The sequence below is a fragment of the Cheilinus undulatus genome, linkage group 4 (genome assembly GCF_018320785.1).
Source record: "Cheilinus undulatus linkage group 4, ASM1832078v1, whole genome shotgun sequence".
Taxonomy (NCBI): Eukaryota; Metazoa; Chordata; class Actinopteri; order Labriformes; family Labridae; genus Cheilinus; species Cheilinus undulatus.
Genome location: NC_054868.1, coordinates 9100721 through 9119021, shown reverse-complemented (window position 1 = coordinate 9119021; position 18301 = coordinate 9100721). Strand labels below are relative to the sequence as shown.

The 18301-nt window shown below is 38.6% G+C and overlaps 1 protein-coding gene across 1 annotated transcript in view; it reads left to right on the top strand.

The window, feature by feature from the left end:
- Positions 1 to 225: 225 nt before the first annotated feature.
- Positions 226 to 18301, top strand: part of LOC121508609 (collagen alpha-1(XVII) chain-like) — a 39776-nt gene continuing 21700 nt past the window's right edge. The window contains exons 1-23 of the mRNA XM_041785566.1: positions 226 to 289; positions 3377 to 3436; positions 4985 to 5149; positions 5225 to 5509; positions 7160 to 7217; positions 7304 to 7347; positions 7657 to 7704; positions 8479 to 8634; positions 8764 to 8865; positions 9129 to 9197; positions 9298 to 9381; positions 11378 to 11428; positions 12139 to 12300; positions 12436 to 12516; positions 12625 to 12669; positions 12968 to 13090; positions 13179 to 13499; positions 13588 to 13638; positions 13721 to 13747; positions 15762 to 15788; positions 16266 to 16328; positions 17080 to 17184; positions 17275 to 17328. Of these exons, the coding sequence (XP_041641500.1) occupies positions 226 to 289; positions 3377 to 3436; positions 4985 to 5149; positions 5225 to 5509; positions 7160 to 7217; positions 7304 to 7347; positions 7657 to 7704; positions 8479 to 8634; positions 8764 to 8865; positions 9129 to 9197; positions 9298 to 9381; positions 11378 to 11428; positions 12139 to 12300; positions 12436 to 12516; positions 12625 to 12669; positions 12968 to 13090; positions 13179 to 13499; positions 13588 to 13638; positions 13721 to 13747; positions 15762 to 15788; positions 16266 to 16328; positions 17080 to 17184; positions 17275 to 17328 (2245 nt within the window). The remainder of the gene's footprint in view (positions 290 to 3376; positions 3437 to 4984; positions 5150 to 5224; positions 5510 to 7159; positions 7218 to 7303; positions 7348 to 7656; positions 7705 to 8478; positions 8635 to 8763; positions 8866 to 9128; positions 9198 to 9297; positions 9382 to 11377; positions 11429 to 12138; positions 12301 to 12435; positions 12517 to 12624; positions 12670 to 12967; positions 13091 to 13178; positions 13500 to 13587; positions 13639 to 13720; positions 13748 to 15761; positions 15789 to 16265; positions 16329 to 17079; positions 17185 to 17274; positions 17329 to 18301) is intronic.

Sequence of the window (18301 nt, the reverse complement as noted above, 5' to 3'; positions counted from 1 at the left end):
AGAGGAACAGCTACAAAGGATGAAATATGACCACAGAAGATGAAAAAAGGACTGCAAATACTGCCTCAGGCTATAATAACATTACAGGACAATGCCATAAAAATCTACCCTGTTAGGCAGCTATAGCTCTTCATATTAATACAGCAGCCCACAAGTCTTCCTTGAAAATATCTTATATGGAAAAAAAATGTTTTTGCTCTGTTTTTTTTGCACAGCTTGCATTGGATGGATAACCAAACTACAGCACAGACCGTCAGTTCGGTTGGAGGTGCTGGAGGAAGTAGCAAAGGTAAGATTTAGAAATGCAAAACCAGCTTTGAAGTGTCACATGAACTTTTAGGAAATGTGTGCATAGTTGAGTTTAAACAAGCATTAAGGCAGTGGCAGTGCTTATTGTGAAAACATGGTGGTTCAAGCTTGGCTTTAAAAGGTTGGTTCATCCACATAGTAGGGAAAAATACACATTAACTATGCACAAGTTACAATGCAGGCAAGTAGGCTACTACTTGCATACATATGCTATAAAGCGGTGGTTCTCAACTGGAGGGTCAGGGCCCAAAAAATGGGACGCTTAACCCTTATCAGTGGGTCTTAAATGTGTGCCTGGAAAGAAAAATTGCACTCAATGAAACTCATTCAAAACATGCTTGTTTTGGTCTGTCTCTTTGATTTTAAAGAGATATTTCAGTATTTTTGAAGTTGGGTTCTTAAAGTGGGGGTATTATGCCATTTTTCAAAGCTTTACACAATCTCTCCGATATCCACGTAATAGCGTCACATGGTTTACAGTTTAAAAAAGCTCCTCATGTTTCTCACACTGGCGTCCTGAAAAACCCTTATTTTAACCTCTGTCTGACTCTTTACCCCCCCCCCCCCCCCCCCGCTTTCTCTGATTGGCCGGTTTTCCAGAGGCTGGCCGGGGACAGGACTCGATGTTATGGGCCCGCCCTCTCCAATGTGGCTATATTGCTATGCTAGTACTTGTAAACTTTTAATGAACTGGTCCGACTGTGTAAAATATGGTGAATTTTGATATAAGTCCGTACGTGTTTGACCCTGATAGTTTGGAGAGAGAGGGGGAAGAAAACCAGCAGCAGCGAAGGACATATCTGTTTGGTGTTTAATTACTGTGTTACTAAATGGCTAAAAGGCCTTGTGGGGGTGGTCTGCTCCACTTTGCCGGCAGCACGGACAAACCAATCAGGAGATCCTATTGCGATAACCTCATCAGTTCGCTTCATCAAAATCTCGTCTCAGGAAGATCTTGGAGAGATTCCCAACGAACCGTTTTCATCAGTTTACACTCTATTTCCAAGATAACTGCCACATATGTTTATCTTGCGGTTTGAAAATTTGCATACGTGGAGTATGGACACCCCACATTGTGACTTTATATTTATGTTTCAAAAATCAGAAAAGTATAATACCCCCTCTTTAATGTGGGGGTTGGGACCCTCTTTGGGGTCGTGAGACACTGAAAGGGGGTTGCCAGGTGCCTTCCAAAAAGACACAAAGAATATTTTGAAAAGATTTTAAATTGTATATTTTACCCATTTTTAGAAAAATATGTGTCTACAATGTGTTAAATGTAAAAGAAAAATATTCGTAAGATTTATGCTGAAATCAAATAATGTTTAAAAATTCTTAAAATATAAGTCTGCACACGACTATTCTTGAATTGGCATGGCCATGTTGACTATGCTTCAACCACCTTTAGGTACAGTAGGGGTCCCTGGTCTCCAGCACCTTTATTTGGGGGTTGCGGGCTGAAAAGTTTGAGAACCCCTGGCAAAAGGTTCTTGGCAATATTATAATAATACTTAGTACTTGTCCTCCAATAATTTTGGTGGGTATTGCCCCATCAACAATAAGGATGAGCTTGGGGAAGCTAGGCTATATATCATAGCATACAGGTACGGTTGCTAATTTTGGAAGTTTTGGGTAAAATGGGCCAGAAACAATGTTGGCTCAATTGTACGCTATATTGAAATTTTTGAAGTGTTTTCACCCAGAGAGCCAGTGTTTTTGGCACTTTTTTCAGCTAGCTCCACCTCAGTGTATCTGATCAGCTGTTTGGGTCTGGGGGGCTTTGTCAGAGATATTGCTGGACTGGGAAGAAAATATTGCCCTGGCGTCTTAATACGAATGGCCCTCTACCCTGGCTGAACACTACACAACGCTGTTTTCCCCATGCCCTTTAATAGGTCTTGCAGATCAATACCAAAAACTACTAGAAGGCTGAGAAGTAAAGTACAGTCAAATGAAATAATGTTTGTTGTCTCTTTTACGGGCTGTCCTGTTGTCAGAGGTGAACACGTGCAATACGAGAAAATGAAAATAAAATTAGATCAAATCATACCGGCCCCAAAGTGTATCAGCAAACCAGGAAAATACCCAGTATGCCAGATTAACAGACCAGTCCTGGTCAGAGACAACAGCAACAAACTAAACTAAAACTAGTTATTTCTGCTCTGTTTTCCTCTTCAACAGTTGACAGATTGTTTTCACAAAGTATACTTCTCTGGCTGTAACTGACTAATTATCAGCCGTTAGGAGAAACTAGTGACAGCCATAAACTTACTTGGTTGACAGATCAGCTCTTCTGTTGGGGGTCAGCTTCTCCAATTTATCTTCAGAAAGTTTAAGAAGGTTGGTAAAACACCACCATTGAACAAGGCAGGGAACTCTGAATGGGGAGTGATGCAGGCTGCAGGCATCTGCGAGCTACTATCCTCTATCAGAAATGTCCTGAAGAAGTGTAGGGGAGTCCCACTCCTGAAAACAACAGCTTTCTATGTTTGTGGGCTTTAGCTTGCAGTTTCACACCTATACCGGCAGGTAACACAGGATCTCCTCTGCTAACAAGTTTCAATTAAAGTTTCTCTTCTCTCTTGTTTTTCTTGCCGAGGCTCCATCTGTAGAAATTGTTTCTCTGTGTACTCTCACACATAAAATTACCCCTTGTATCACAGTACATGGCGCGTCATTGCTACTCAAGCTGAAATAGCTCCTTTTAGTTCTGTTTTAACTTAGTTTATTGTTGTTTCCTCTGTTGAGCCCAAACAGATGGTCAGATATGCAGAGGCCGAAGAGCACATAGCCAGTAGCTGAAGCTCACATTGCAAAATAGTGCCAAAAAATTAAATGCTTTAAAAGTCTTTGATAAAATATATATAACTAAGCCAAGTTTGGGTTTTTTTGGCCCATTGGGTAGCAATTTCTCATTAAAGGAGATGGTGATTGGTCCTGAGGCCTGACCAATTGAGAACCACTGCTATAAAGGACTATGTCTGTGTTGCAAAATTTAAAATGTAAGTATCAACAGAATCAATTTGCATGAGTTTTTTCACCATTTTCAAACTTTTTTTCTTTACAGTGGTCACAAAAACAGTAACTACAACCACAAGACTGACATCACAAAGTAAGTTGTGTCTCAGTTCACCCCCTCACAAAGCATACTTTGTTTAATACCGATGACCCAAATCATTTTGTGGCAGAAATACATTTTAGAATGATAGTTTGTGAATTTAAAGCTGATTCAGTTGCTCTAGCTAAATCTTACTAGAAAACTAATAATGCAAAACATCTTCACAAATGTAATAGGATGTTTTGGACACTAGTAGAAAATCTGGAGTCCTGGGAACTGGTCTATTGTGCAACATGCTAATAAAGAAAGGAGGGTATAATAATAAATCATCATGTGTCCTTATCTGTTTTTTTATTTTATCTGGAGGCAATAGAAACCACAAAACTCTCTTGGAGACCACTATTCATCCACAGAAAGGAAACTAGAAAATCTCTTCATTGTTTTTTCAGAAATATGCCCACATTCTGAATTTGATGCCAGCATGTCCAAAAAAGTTAGGACAGTAGTATTCCCTTTACTTTTTGCAGCATTCTGTAATCGTGGGAATAAAGACACAAATTGTTAAAGCAATCAAAGTGGATTTCTTTCCCATAATTGCTAGATGTACAGTGCATATATTGCACTTCATACATTTTCAGTGGGAAACAAAACTGCAAGGGGGTCAGTCTACTTTTACTGTGAAGCCATGCTGTCGTAACTTGTTTAGAATGTGGCATGGCGTTGTTTTGCTAAAATAAAAAGCAATGCATAGTTTTATGTAAGTATATGTTATTCTGATACCTGTATGCACCTCTCAGTATTGATGGTGACTTCACAGATATGTAAGTTATCCACGTCATGGGCACTAATACGCCCCCACACCATCACAGATGCTAGCTTTTGAACTTTGCATTGAAAACAGTCTGGATGGTCAGTATTTACAAAAAATTCAGAAACGTGGACTAATCAGATCACAGCTTTTCAAGTCTTTTTTTGCCACTGTTCCAACTTTTAATGAAACTTTTGGTTTGAAAATAACATATATTGTCTTTAGGCTGTATTCAATTGCATATAGGTTGATTTTAATGTTTTAAAATCATTATATACAATCTCCCAACTTTTTTGGAATTGGCATTTGTAGGTTCAGGTAGACAAACAGAAAATCCCCTTTAGGATCCAAGTGACAGCTGAACCTTTTTTTAGACTAGAAAAATCATTACTTTGGGCAGCACCAGCAGCATCACTTATATGTTTTATGAGTGTTTGAAATCAATCTCAGGAAAAGAAGACGTTTGTAGTATAGAGTAATAAAGCAGCATGTTCAGGCACATAGCCAGGCAGGCAGAGGCTTAGCTTAGGAATTTTGATTGATAAGAAAAATAACTGAACAGGGGTTTTACTTTATAGGTCATGCAGATATTCTGTCAGTGCAATCCTGTGGGGGAAAACTGGATCTAGGCAGTTAAATCAGATCCAGTCTTCAACCCTGCGGCCAAATGATCTGACAAGTTGAAGAGGGCTTTGAAAACACGTGCCTTTGAGAGAAAAGAAAATGTACTGTAATTTATCTTAATGATGTAGCTAATTCCTCTTCTTTCCCCTTGATATCTCCTCTAGGCGATAATTCTCTGAGTGCAGAAGGGTCAGTTGCAAAAGCTGCATCAGGAAGCTCAGGAGGCACGAGCAGCTCGGTTTTGATCACATCCAGTAGCTCACACTCTTCCAGCTCAGCTGGATCAGGAATCATCAGTGTCACTACTATCGGAGCATCTTCTTCCTCTTCTTCCTCTGCTGTATCCTCAGGTGAAGGGAGCTCATCGGGTGAAGGGAGCTCAGCAAGTGGGGCCAGTTTGGTGGTTGTTAAGAGTTTAGGAGGAGGAGGAGGAAGTTCTGCAGCTTCTGGAGGCTCAGCAGCAGAGCTGAAGGCTGCTGCAGGAGGTTCTTCCAGCATGTCCTCTGGATTTGTGAGCAGCAGTAGGGAGGTAAAAAGAGAAGGGGGTCTTGGTGCTGTGACAGTTTCAACAGTCACGAAGACCAGCTACAGCTCTGGAGGATCCGGGGAAGCAAAAAAAGGATCATCCTCAGTGGTCACGCACTCACCAGTCCCAAAAGAGAGGAAGACCACCACCACCATGGCAGCGGCTCTGTCAGAGGTCTTTGACGGTCAGTCAGTCACAAGTTAAAGATCACTGACATGATGTTTGGAGTTTAAATGTGCAGCCAGAAAACAGTAGGTAGGCATAACAGTTTACAGTGATGTATAAGAGACTGACAGCTCAAAAGGTGATAACTGAGTAACTGACCTCTAGCTAACTGTGGAACGCGTGAGTAACTGACTGCTAGCTAAACAGGGAAAGACTGAGGCAGTGTCCGAAACCACACTCTCATTCCCTACTCCCTATCCACTATTTAGTGAGCAGCATATAGTGGACTCCACCGCAAAACACAAAAATGATTTCGGACATTACTCCGCCCGTGGGCAATGACATCATCACCATCTCACTATTAAAACATTTAGCAATAGCAGCTCATAGATTTCCATGACAACAGCTGAGGATCGAAATTAACGGTAGAATTTCACTGAAAACTGATACAAAATGTAACGTACTTTCACAAAAACAAACTAACAAAAAAACCCCACTAATACACAATAGGTGGACTCAAATTGCTCTTGAAGCCAATCTGCGGCGTCCTCCATATTGAAATCGCGGTCTCAACCAAACTTTGGATCAACCTCACGGCCCGCCCACTGAGTGCAACTTCCTGGTCGAGCTGCCTGTCTAGCTATCTGTCAATCAAATGAGACGCGACAGTCATTCCGCAGTGAGGTTTTTTCCTAAATAAAATCAAAGCCATTGTGGTACAAACAAATTCAGCCCCCGTACAGTGAGAGCACATGAAGACATTAGCTAATGAGACATGTTTGTTTTTTTTGAACCAGGCTGTAAACCACTTTATTTCTAGTGTAAAAACCAGCTGTTTAACAGGTGTTCAGACAGGACTTCCTGTGTTTCTGTGCCCAGCCTCTAGTGGACACTCGCTGCTTTGCAATTTTTTTGCACTTTCGCATCGGTTTCATTTTTCAGGACCGGAGGTTGCCGCTTGTTCACTACTTTCTAAATGCATTGTGGGATAGAATGAGTGCACTATATAGTGAATAACAATATTCAGAATTCAGAAACTACAAAATAGCGTATTCACTACATAGTGCACTATATAGTGAATAGGGAGTGATTTCGGACACAGCCAATGAGTAACTCACTGCTAGCAAGCAGGGAATGAATGAGTAACTGACTGCCATCTAATTAGGGAACAAATCAGTCAGCGACTGTTGTTTATTAATAGAAAAATGATCAATTAGGTTATTTTTAACGAGGAAAAAAATTCAATCTTACTGCTAGCTAATAGGGGAATGAATGAGTAACTAACTAACTAGTTGTTGGCCATAAGTTGAGTTACAGATAACTCAACATTTGGTTTATTTATTAAGGAATTCTAGATTTCTATAAGATAATGCATGGGTCGTGAGTAACTCCACAACAGTTTTTTTTTTAAGTAACTAAATTCTTTCAGTTGATCATCTCACTGGATATTTTCTCAAAACAGAAGCATGGCTCTGTGATGAACGATTCATTTGTAATTCATATAATGTGACTATTACTCAGTCCTTAACCTTGACCTATGCGTTCATTCCCTAGCTTCCTATGTGTGTCCTAACCATGCCATTTTATGTGTGCCCTTTAGTAAAGCATAACCCAGGAGAAATAAAACCAGGGGGCCTAATTAGACTTTTATTTTGTGTTCATGTTTCAGAGAGTTCAAGTACAAACTCATCTCCAGAGTACAACAGGAAGGAGTACGGTATGTTTATGTTAAGTTTGTATTCTGTGGTCTGCTCATAAATCCATATAAAAAGTGATTAATTTATTTTTGTTTCAACCTTTTAGTTTCATCAAGTACAACTTCAACTTCTGCCACCAGAGGGAGAGCTCAGAGCAGAGGTACACCAACAGCTGCACATCTTAGTTTGGTAGCTTATAAATACATAACAGCAACAGTTTCTCAGCATCTCTACAGTCTGTGTAGTCTGTAATTCTACAGCTACCCCACTGATCCATTGTTGTTGGCCTGTAGGCTGAATGAATCCCACCCAAATGATCATCAAGTCAAGGGGGCATGACATCTGTCAGTTTACACTGCAGAAGTGAAAAAGGGGGGAGGCTACAGTGTTAAAAACATATAGAGATTCTTTCCATTAGAGGAAAATCAATACAAAATGTTTACAAATGTCTTTTTTTCTGTTTCTCTAGAGAGTGAGATCAGAACCAGGCTTCAGAGTGCTTCACCTACAGCATGCTGTGAGTATAACACTGTACACTGTGGATCTAAATGTGTGTTCCCTGTCTGTTTAAAGCCTGAAGTTTTGCAAGTGTTAGTGACCTTGTGGTTTTCAGAACCAGAAATGACCTTATCAGTATCAAAGGTTAAAGCGAAGATCAGCAAATACCTAACACTAATACTCCTTTGGTTATCAAGATGCAACCACTGGATAGAAAGATGCAGAGTGTGTCTCTCCTGCCCTCCTTGTGGTGCAAAATTAAAACAAATACACCTGCCACATCTTTCTGTCCTCTCACAATTCCTCCAGATTTATGCTAATGTGTGGCAGTCTTTAAACAAAATGAGCTTGCCAAAAAGGTGAGAAGCCTCCCGAGGTTGTCTTTCTGTAGATAGTCTCCAAATAAGGCATTTCTTTCAGTGATGCTGCTCACAGTTACGTTGGTGGGCCACACCCATGACCCACAAATACAATGCATTAAAACACATGCTCTGAGTCATTCAAAATGTCTATGTCAAACAGAAAGTGTGGTATTCAGCTGGAGGTAAATGTCCAAACTAGTCTTATGCACTGAAACCTGAAAGAAAATAGAGTACAGTGCTGTGAAAAGTATTTGCCCCTTTCCTGATTTCTGTTTTTTGCATATTTGTCACACTTCAATGTTCTAGATAATCAAGCACATTTCAATGTTAGACAAGGATAACTCACGTAAATAAAAATGCAGTTTTTAATTGATGATTTCATTTATTAAGGGGAACTAGTCATCCAAACCTACTTGGTTCTTTTCTTCCAGGGACTGAGCTAGATGATGTGAAGCGTCTGCTGAGAGGTAACCGCTCCACCAGCACCAGCGCCAGCCCTAGCCCTCCTCGGTCCCCCAACAACACCCTGCCTATCCCCAAGAAGGGCAGCGTGGAGACCAGGACCATGTCTGAGAGCTCCACCACAGGTTCAAAATCTCAAAGCCATCATTAATACTCAGAGAATTTGGAATATTGTTATTGCATGAAATGCAGTGGAGTTCTATGATTGTAAATTTGAAGTAAATTCTATATTTACTTTGTATTTCCATCTTTAGCGGAGCACTACGGCAGCATTTGGTCTGGAGGTGTGAGCAGCAGCTACAGTTACAACACAAACCCCAACAACCTTGCTACCGGCTCCACCCTTTACCAGTCAGGTCGGTCATACAAAACGGCTAATAATATCAGCTATCTGTTACAAAAGCCTACATGTTTTTTTTTTTTTTTTTTCAAAAATAGAATGTTTTTATATTTCATATTTTGTTTGTGCTGCACAAAGCATTCCCTTTGGTATCATTTAAAATGATGCATGATGACATGATCTGTTATGAGGTAACACACCATTGGAGATGGTGGTTAGAGGTCATCTTTATATTACTTTTGCAGTGTCATAATTAAAGACTAAATCTGTCACTTTCAGGAGGAGTTCAGAACAACCTGACGTTCAGCTCTCCCTCAGTGAATGGTGGGCTCTCTGCAGGCGGCTCTGGTGAGGATTTTTCTGTCATGTATTGCACCCCCTTGGGACTTCACATCCTCAGCTCTGCACTGAGAGCACATCACCTTGTTGTTTTTCTCTTTTGTCTCAGTTCCTGTCTATGGACTTCAGAATAATCTGTCCAGTACCACCAGCGCAGCTCTGCTCACTTCAGCTGGAACAGGTGCTCCAATGGGTAAGAACCTAATGCCAGCAAATATTAAACATGCATAACATGTATAGAAAAAGGAAGCTGGCTTTTGTGTTTCTTTGTAGTATCCATAACATTGTTTTTCAAAAGGTCTGTGCTTAAAACTTCCCTTTATTTTTAAGAAAATATCACCAAAAAAACGATGTAAAAGTACCATTTCCTGACATTGGCAGCAGCTGTAGGGCTTGGAAATGTTACTGTTAAAAAGACGAGTCAGATTGGTTTCTCTTCTGCTATTATCAGAAGTTTCACCCCTTCTTGATTTTGTTTGGCTTGTGAAGGAGAAGTGAAGAGATGGAAAGGAGCTCGCTCATAAAAATCCTTATAATTATAATGACAATTTTACCTCTCAAGATGCACAACCAAAAAATACTTTGAAAAACACTGAAAAGCTGGCATTCAAAAATGTCCTTTAGAATGATTTTATTGCTTTGCTCGGCACGTCTCGACATGCGATCTTGCATATCAACTATGATGGGTGACATTGACGGCCGTGGCACTGTTTCAGAAGTTGAAATGTTTTCAACTGAGAGCCCAACGACAAATAGCTGATGGTGAGGGCACTTTCCCATCCAGGGTACTGAGTGCTGAAAACACTGGACTATACAGCACTGGATTGAAAAAAGTGCAGCCAATGCTAAAAGCACAAGCTTTTGACACAGACCCTTATATACTGCCAAATCTGGATCACTCAAAATGTTATCTCATATTTTGTCCACAGGGCGGCACCAAAATACATTAAAGCGGATTATACTGACAGTTGCTTTAAATTAGATATTTAATGTTTAATATTACCAGCTGTTCAAGGAAATATTTATTGAGACAAAACGCTTTTTCTCAACACGAATATCTCCCTCATATATCATGTAATTAACCCAATTTGGCAATCCATGAGCAAAAAAAACTTTAAAGAAAACTTTATGAGCATCCTCAAATAATAATACATCTGTTTAACCTGCACTCAATTTAATGCTTTTTTTTCTTTTAATCCAGGCTGAATCAAACCCTGTGCCAACCACTTTATTTTAACAAGCAGGATGATGAGATGAGCTATAATGTGAAAATTATTAGTTGTAGTATTTAGAATTAGTATTTAGTACTATAGTTAGTGCACCAATGATCCAAACTGTAGCTCATTTTAAAATGTGTTTTGGACCATTTTGCTCTACACCTGTCCATGCAATGTTTGCTGAATGACACGTGGGCGTTCTGTAAATTCGTGTATCATTTTCCTGAAATATGATTGTCAGCCTTAAGAGGAATAAACATTTTGTGCATGATTCAATCTCACACTCAAATTCAGGCCTGTTGAACTATTTTGGACTGAAAATTAGCGAAAAATTGATTAAAAGGCAGTATTTGCTGGTAGACCAGTTGCAGAACTACCCCTATGATACTGAATTAAACCAGTCCAGCATGCGGCTAACTGTAAACATTTGCAGCAGCTCTGACATGGAGGAGGAGGAGGCAGGGTTCATTAGTCAATTAGGGATTAGGAATCCCAGTTCTGGTCTTAAAGTTAGTAGAAGCAAGCAAAAAACTCAATTAATATTGTGTACCACCGCAAGACTATTCTGTTATGTTACTTTTATTGAATCACCCCAGGGGCTGGAAGGTTGAACAAATTAACCAGACAATGCTCAGAAATACCCACATTTGGATGGTAGCAGTTGCTAATTTCCCACTCTGACTCATACTGCAGTTTCATTCTGATAAAACCATTTTACTGGATAACCTGATCTTATTTCACCTCGCTTTATACTTACTTCAAAATCTGAGCAACCCAATTCGAAGATCTGATCTTATCCAACATCTGTAATATGATCAGAATATTTCAAACATCTGGACCATGTTTAGGCTATCTTTCATGAACATGAATGTGATGAAGAAGCAAAATAGCAGATATCGCAATGTCAAAAAAGCAAAATCATTTGAGGAATTGTGCATTTCTTTCTTAATGTGCATGTTTGTCTTTTTACAGTTTACGGTGTGCAGAAAAATGCGTCAGGCCCTGGATTGAGTCCAACCACAGGTCAGGCTCTACGTTTTTACGGTGCAAAGATTAAATTGTGATTTAAGATCAACTGGACTTCATTCATTAGTTTTGATATTTGTAGAGTTCATCTACAGTCCAAAGTAATATAAAGTTACTGCCATAGAGTAATGCAAATAGAACAATGTTTCCTACAATGGCACAGTGTGTAAATAAAAACACAACATTATAAAATGATAATTGGCTGATAAAATATTAAAAACCACATATTTTAATCATAATAGCAAGACTAGGAATGAAGAAAGCAATATGTGAGGAATGAGCAGTTATATCTATATTTGATAGAAGACTGAACATTCTAATATTATTATATCATATAAAGATTATATTATGATATTAGCAGCAGCTAAAATGAGAGCTGCCTGTAGATTCACTTTAACATTTCTAACAGTAATAATAGATGTAAGGCTGATGTTGGTGAGAGGAGCTGGAAAGTGTCAATGGTGCATTAGTGTGTTTGATATTTGTAGGAGACAGCCATGTAAAGTGATCATTGTAATACTAGCATTAGCAACATTAATAGCAATGAAAGGAAAAAGGAAGGAATTATAGCAATTCAAGTAAAGTGGTTCTTCAAAACTTTAACAGTAAGAATCACAATAATGGATTTAACACTGATCAGTTGTAGGAGCCGGAGTATTCTGATCCAGGTTTCAGGAGGTTTCAGTTTTGGTTTCTGTCTCCCACAGTGAGACCCAGCAGTCCTGTTACTGAGGAGTCCTCTGGGAAAGACTTTAAGTTTGTGCTGATAGAGAAAGAGAACGCTCCGGTGAAGAAGGAGACAGAACGGCTGATTATGACCAAAGACACGGGGAAGCAGTTCATGTCCGCTGCTCCTGCTCCTGTTTCTGGTAACACCATCAAAATACAGCCACAAACACTAGACTCCCCCTCTACTGTCATCTAATCTTATAATCAAACTCATGTCTACTTTTAGATATTCCTACACTTTATTAGTGAACAGCATCTGTATTTTTGTCTTGTAGCCACGTACTCTGAGGACTCACTGAAGAGAGAGAAACAGAAGCTCTCGTCCAGCACAGTGGAGGAAGGAACGGATACTAAATGTATGTGGATATACCATGGATTTTGTTATTTTTTTAATTCAACACAGACATTATTTGTTTTTTTTGTGCAGCATGTAATTATTTGCTTGTTGTTGTTTTTTTATAAAGCTGCATCACTGAAAGTATCCACAAAAGACAAAGCCACCTATGCAGGTAGGACATTGCACAATTTATATATATATTTTTTTTAATTTTGCATTCTTATTTTAAATATTTATGTTTCACTGCCATCTAAAACAATGTATATAAGCACACATACGCCCTTTTCAGACATCTGTACATTACATTTTTCCCATAATAACAAATCAGAACATTACTTTGGCATTGCATTGAGATTTTTATTTGATGCTCCGTTACTACAGCAAGTCAACAATTATTCTTTCCATCATGGGAGAAAATCAGGACAGGAAAGAGAAATGTTAATCCGCATTTAAACCTTTTTGTTTCTCAGAGATCCGTGAAGATAAGTCAGGGCTTGGTTTCTTATCCTGCTGCAGCTGGTGGAAGTGGCTTCTGGGCCTTCTGCTCAGCCTGCTCCTCCTCCTTGGACTCCTCTTTGGCCTCATCGCTGTGGGTAAGATGGAATTAAGTCCTTGCAATCACAACATACAAGCATACCTGGATGAAATCTGCACATACTCATCTCTCATCTGGCCTCACAGGTGAGGAAATGAAACATCTGAAGAACCGTGTCGATGCCCTGGAAGCCATCGTTGGTACAGCATCAGCCCGAACCAGCCGCCTGTCGTCCTCCCCTGGTGTCAATATCATTGACCCACTGGACTCGTCGTACATAGAAAGGTCCTCTGCTGGCTCCACTCTGACTCGCTCTGATAACAACATCAACCTGGGAGCTGCTGGACCGGGAGCAGGCACAGGGAGTGGACCGGGAGCAGGACCAGGACCAGGAGTGGATAATGTTGCTCTACAGAGAACTGTGCAGCAGCTGGTCAGAGCTGAGCTCCGCTCGGATGTTATCAGAGGTGAGAAGGAAGAAAACACTGATAAATAAAAGCAGTACAAGTTACTCTACTCCTAATGTGAATAACCCAAATGTTTTTCCTCTTTCAGACACACTGGCATACTCATTGAAAGGAGAGAAAGGAGATCCAGGACCTAAAGGCATGTTTGGACAGAATTTAGAATAATTACAAGATCAAGTCAAATGTTTATATCCATCCTGACTCCAGATTTTACTTTACAGGTGATCCTGGGCAGCTCGGACAGAAAGGTAAGGAACACAGCACAAAGATGAAGAAAGATGAGAAAAATGATAATATAATCCTGTCTGGGGGATAAAATGGACAGAGGAAAAAAAGTTCAATGAAAGTGAATTAGAAAAAAGAAATTAAGGCAGTTCAAAGAAAACTGCAAAGACAACATACAAAAGTGACTTCATAAAAGTCATTTCAAGGAAGTCACTGATGAGGCACTCCTTATGGCATGCATCTGTATTTTTATAAGGCTGTGAAATAATTTAAATTCTTATTCCCAATTAATCCCACATTTTCTGTTGTTAATCATAATAAATCTCCCATTTGTAAAATTTTGAAATTTTGCACTTAAATAGTTTGTCACTTAATTTTACATTTTGATTCTATAACAAACTAAGGGTAATTGACTTCCATTTCAGATACAGACCTGCTTTTATTTTAGAATGACAATTATGACATGACCTTAACAAATGAAAAGGAACATGTGTATCGAAAAGAAATAAGAAAATAAGGGAACAGTAAAAAGGTAAATGTTGGATGACACAAGGTGCAGATCAAGGTTATAATAGTTTGGGATTTTTCATTAGTTTTTATTTTTATTTCGTTTTCACTTTCTGTGTTCCAGTTCAGTTTAGTTTTTATTAGTTTTGACTGCTGGTTTGTTAGTTTAGTTTTTATTTTGCAGCAATGCTTCATTTTAGTTTAGTTTTTATTAGTTTTAGTGTTTGTTTAAGTTTTTTATGTGCAGACGTTGGGGCTGAGTGAGCGTCATACATTTTTAAAAACATTTTCAAACAGGCTACTCTTCACTTATCATTTTATTTACTTAATGATGAGGTTTGAAAACAACTCCAGACATAAAACGACCACTGTGTGAAGTCTTAACCAATCAGATCAGGCAATTTTACTCTCCCCAGACTTGTGTGTCGGTGCCAGTCAGTATGGTTGAGTCAAAGACTAAAACTAAGCAAATTTTTTCTCCATTTTTATTTTATTTTAGTTAGTTTTGCAAGCGCACTATATAGTTTTAGTTAGTTTTCATTTTTTTGGTAAAGCTTAGTTTTTATTTAGTTTCAGTTAACTAAAATGATTTTTGAATTTTAGTTTTAGTTATTTAGTTAGTTTTAGTTAACTATAACAACCTTGGTGCAGCTGTCTTTGAATTTTTTTAAGTGAAATGACACATGCAGTAATGCTGACATACCTATTGTTACATATACTTTTTATTTATTCATCTATGTTAATCTATTTTACAGAGACAGTGCATATTAATCAATAGTTTCCGTCTGCAGTCCCTGGCCAGATGTTAAATTTGGCTTCTAAGAAGAACAAAACCTTACAAAAAAAGGGTGAGGGAGGAAAAACAAACTAAACCAAAATAGGGTAAACAGAGTGAAAACAATGCCAGGAGATGAAAATTAATAAAAACCATATATAGATTTAACATATAGCTATAACATGCCATCATTGGAGGATGCAATTAAAGGATGAATGGCATGACATGCAACATGTCGAGGAAATCATGGTGAAATATTAAGCAAATGTTAAAAAATGAAATGAAATGCTAATATTTTAGGCAATGTTACAATTAGGAAAATACCAATAAAAGCATTCAGACGGGACATTACAAAATCATGTATTTGATGAAGGGAAGCAGAGAGGGTTTTATGCTCTAATTCAAAGGTACAAGTCATTTCTTTGGCCAAGATGTTTTTCTTTGTATTATTTTATATTTTAGATGTTATTCTTTATGAAACTATTTTAAAAATTCTGGTGACCTGAAAGGCACTATATAAATCCTAGCTATTACTGATGAATTAGTTAATTATTATTATTTTGTTTTTTAACAGTTAAATGATCTTATGCTAATTTCTTTGCATTCCTTTTCCATTCTTTTTAAAGCTGACTTTTTGTTAGAATTGTATGACAATTTTCATATTTGTAAAGCAAACCTTAGAATCAGGATTTATAACCTGGAATCAACAACTACAAGAGTCTCTGACAACTAAAGATTGTTTTTTCTTCTTCCAGGTGACAGTGGATTTCCTGGCCTACCTGGTAAGACTAAGAGCAACTCTATTTTCTCTCTCCCCCCTTTTTAGGCTCCCCTGAGAAACTTGTGTGTGTGTGTGTGTGTGTGTGTTCGAATTAGCCCCCCCCCCCCGACAAAGTTGCACCTTTGCTTCTGAATTTTTCTGTACATATAGAATCACTTGTTTTTCAATAAAAATAAAAAAAGATCCCCACCTGTATGCCAACTGTAAAATGTGTCAATCATCAGGATTCAATGGGGACAAAAACAGAACAAAGCTGTTTCAGCAAAATGCTGTTTTTCTACCTCACAGAAACAATTTCATGAAAATGCATCTAAATTAAAATCTGAAAACTTGTCGCTGATGTTCTTGTTTGCTTCTGTAGGTCAAGAAGAGATATCATGAACTTCAGTCTGTGTCATAGTCTGATTAAAAAGAGCCTTCTTGAATCAGAAATAGAAAAGTTCAGTCTTTATTTATAATCAAATATCCTATTTCTTAGGTCCTCCAGGCCAGATGGGTCACCCAGGACTGGATGGACCACGAGGGCCAAAGGGAAGTGCAGGTAATGTTCAGTTCAGGTAATTTTTATTGTATGAGACACATGACGAAGAAAACATGAGCTGAATCTCTACTACCTTAAAATCTGGTGTGTTAGATGCATGTTTAATAGCTGTGTTTTCATCTGAAAAGTGAGATTTGGATCTATGGGCTGTGTGCCTGTGGATCCTTTACACTGGTACGGCTTATATATCAGAATAAAATGCTATGACAAGCAAAGTCATTATAGCAAGTGTAGCTGCCACCATTACCTACAGCATGTGACCCTGTGCCATTAAAAAATTCTACCCATTAAATGTAAAATGCAACCAGTTCATGCAGAGATACAATAATGCCTGCAGACCAGGTGTACAGTGCCATTTTTTAACAGCTTTTCTCCCCCATAAATCATAACTTTGCAGCTTTTAAAGAACCAGTAGTATAATGTTCAGTAAATAAACATGTAGTGGTGGTTTCATTGATTTAAGACAACAAGTGACCAGTGGAGTACAGCAGCATGACTTGCGGGCTGTAAGTCTGTACTTCACAACTATCACTGTGGGTGACACTTCAACTTCTGTCCTCATAGTTAGCAGGAACGCAAACTTCACATGGTGAAAACATACAGTTCTTAAAGAGCTGCATAGCTGTACAGAAGCTGTATGTTTTTGGGCTTTGATGAATGCAGTGGAAATCATCACAGAATACAATTAAAACCTATTTTTACCTCCAAAATCAGAGTGCGGCTCATTCCTGATTGTACGATTTCATTTCAGGTGAAGCAGGTGCTGAGGGACCACCAGGACAGAGGGGCCGGGAGGGACCAATGGGCCCTCGTGGAGAAGTTGGACCCCCAGGAATTGGAGAGAAAGGAGAGAGAGGTAGAGAATGTTTCCTATATTTTATCATGTAAAGGTATTTTAAGAAATGTTATTTCTCTGATACAAACTCTGTACTTAAAGGATCTCAAGGTGAGGCAGGACATCCTGGTCCTTCTGGTGTTGCTGGACCTGTGGGGCCCAAAGGTAAGGTCAAAGGTCATGATGGAGTTTTAGGTCAGATCAGATTACATCTACTATACTATATAAAAGTTGTCTTAGAAGTATTTTAAGGTTGGAATGAACCTTTAATGAAAGGTGTAAATAAAACGTGACGGAATAACACTGGGAGACGACGACAAATGATTCTCAAAGAGAGAAAGAGAGAGGATTTTCTTTTCAGACAATAGTGTTGCCCTCTGTTGGTCATTAGAAGCAGTGCAGGTTTAGAGCATCGTCACCTTAGCATAAGGCTGGCCATGCTCTAGATTTTCAAATAAAAAACATTTTAAAAATGTGGGGAACCAAAGAGATAAGGCCAGCTTTAAACAAGTTCCTCTGAACTAGGGCTGGACAATTAATCGTAAATGACATTAAATCGCATTATGGCATACTGCAATTTACAAATCGCAGATGTTGCAATATTTCTTTAACTTGAAATGTGTGAAAATACTAGTTCAATATATTCATTTTTTGCAGCAGCAGAGATTTTATGCACATTTTGCAAACATTCAAGTGTCTTTTTTTATAAAATGGTTTGCAAAATTGTCCTTTTCATGTTTTATGTACGTTTTACTTAATAAAAACAATAATCCTCATTCAATATAGCAATTGATGTCAAATTTACAGTATGAGCGACAATAATTGCAATAAGATATATGTTTCCAATTGTTCTGCCCTAATTCATCAACTTATATTGATGAAGCTTCACGTTAGTTTATGCAGGTCATGACCCTAGCCACAATTGGCTGATAGCCAGGTGCCTCCCAGTTCTTAACACAGCTGTCTATTCAAAGATGACACACTGCTCACTAGTCCCTGCTTGCAAATAATGCTGATGCATCACTCTGCTGCTGGCAAAGCTTCACCTCCTCCACCCCAGCCTCCTCCTTTATAGCTTAAAGGTTGTTGCACTCTCCTATTTAGATTCATGCTAGGAATCTAAATAGAAAACACAAAT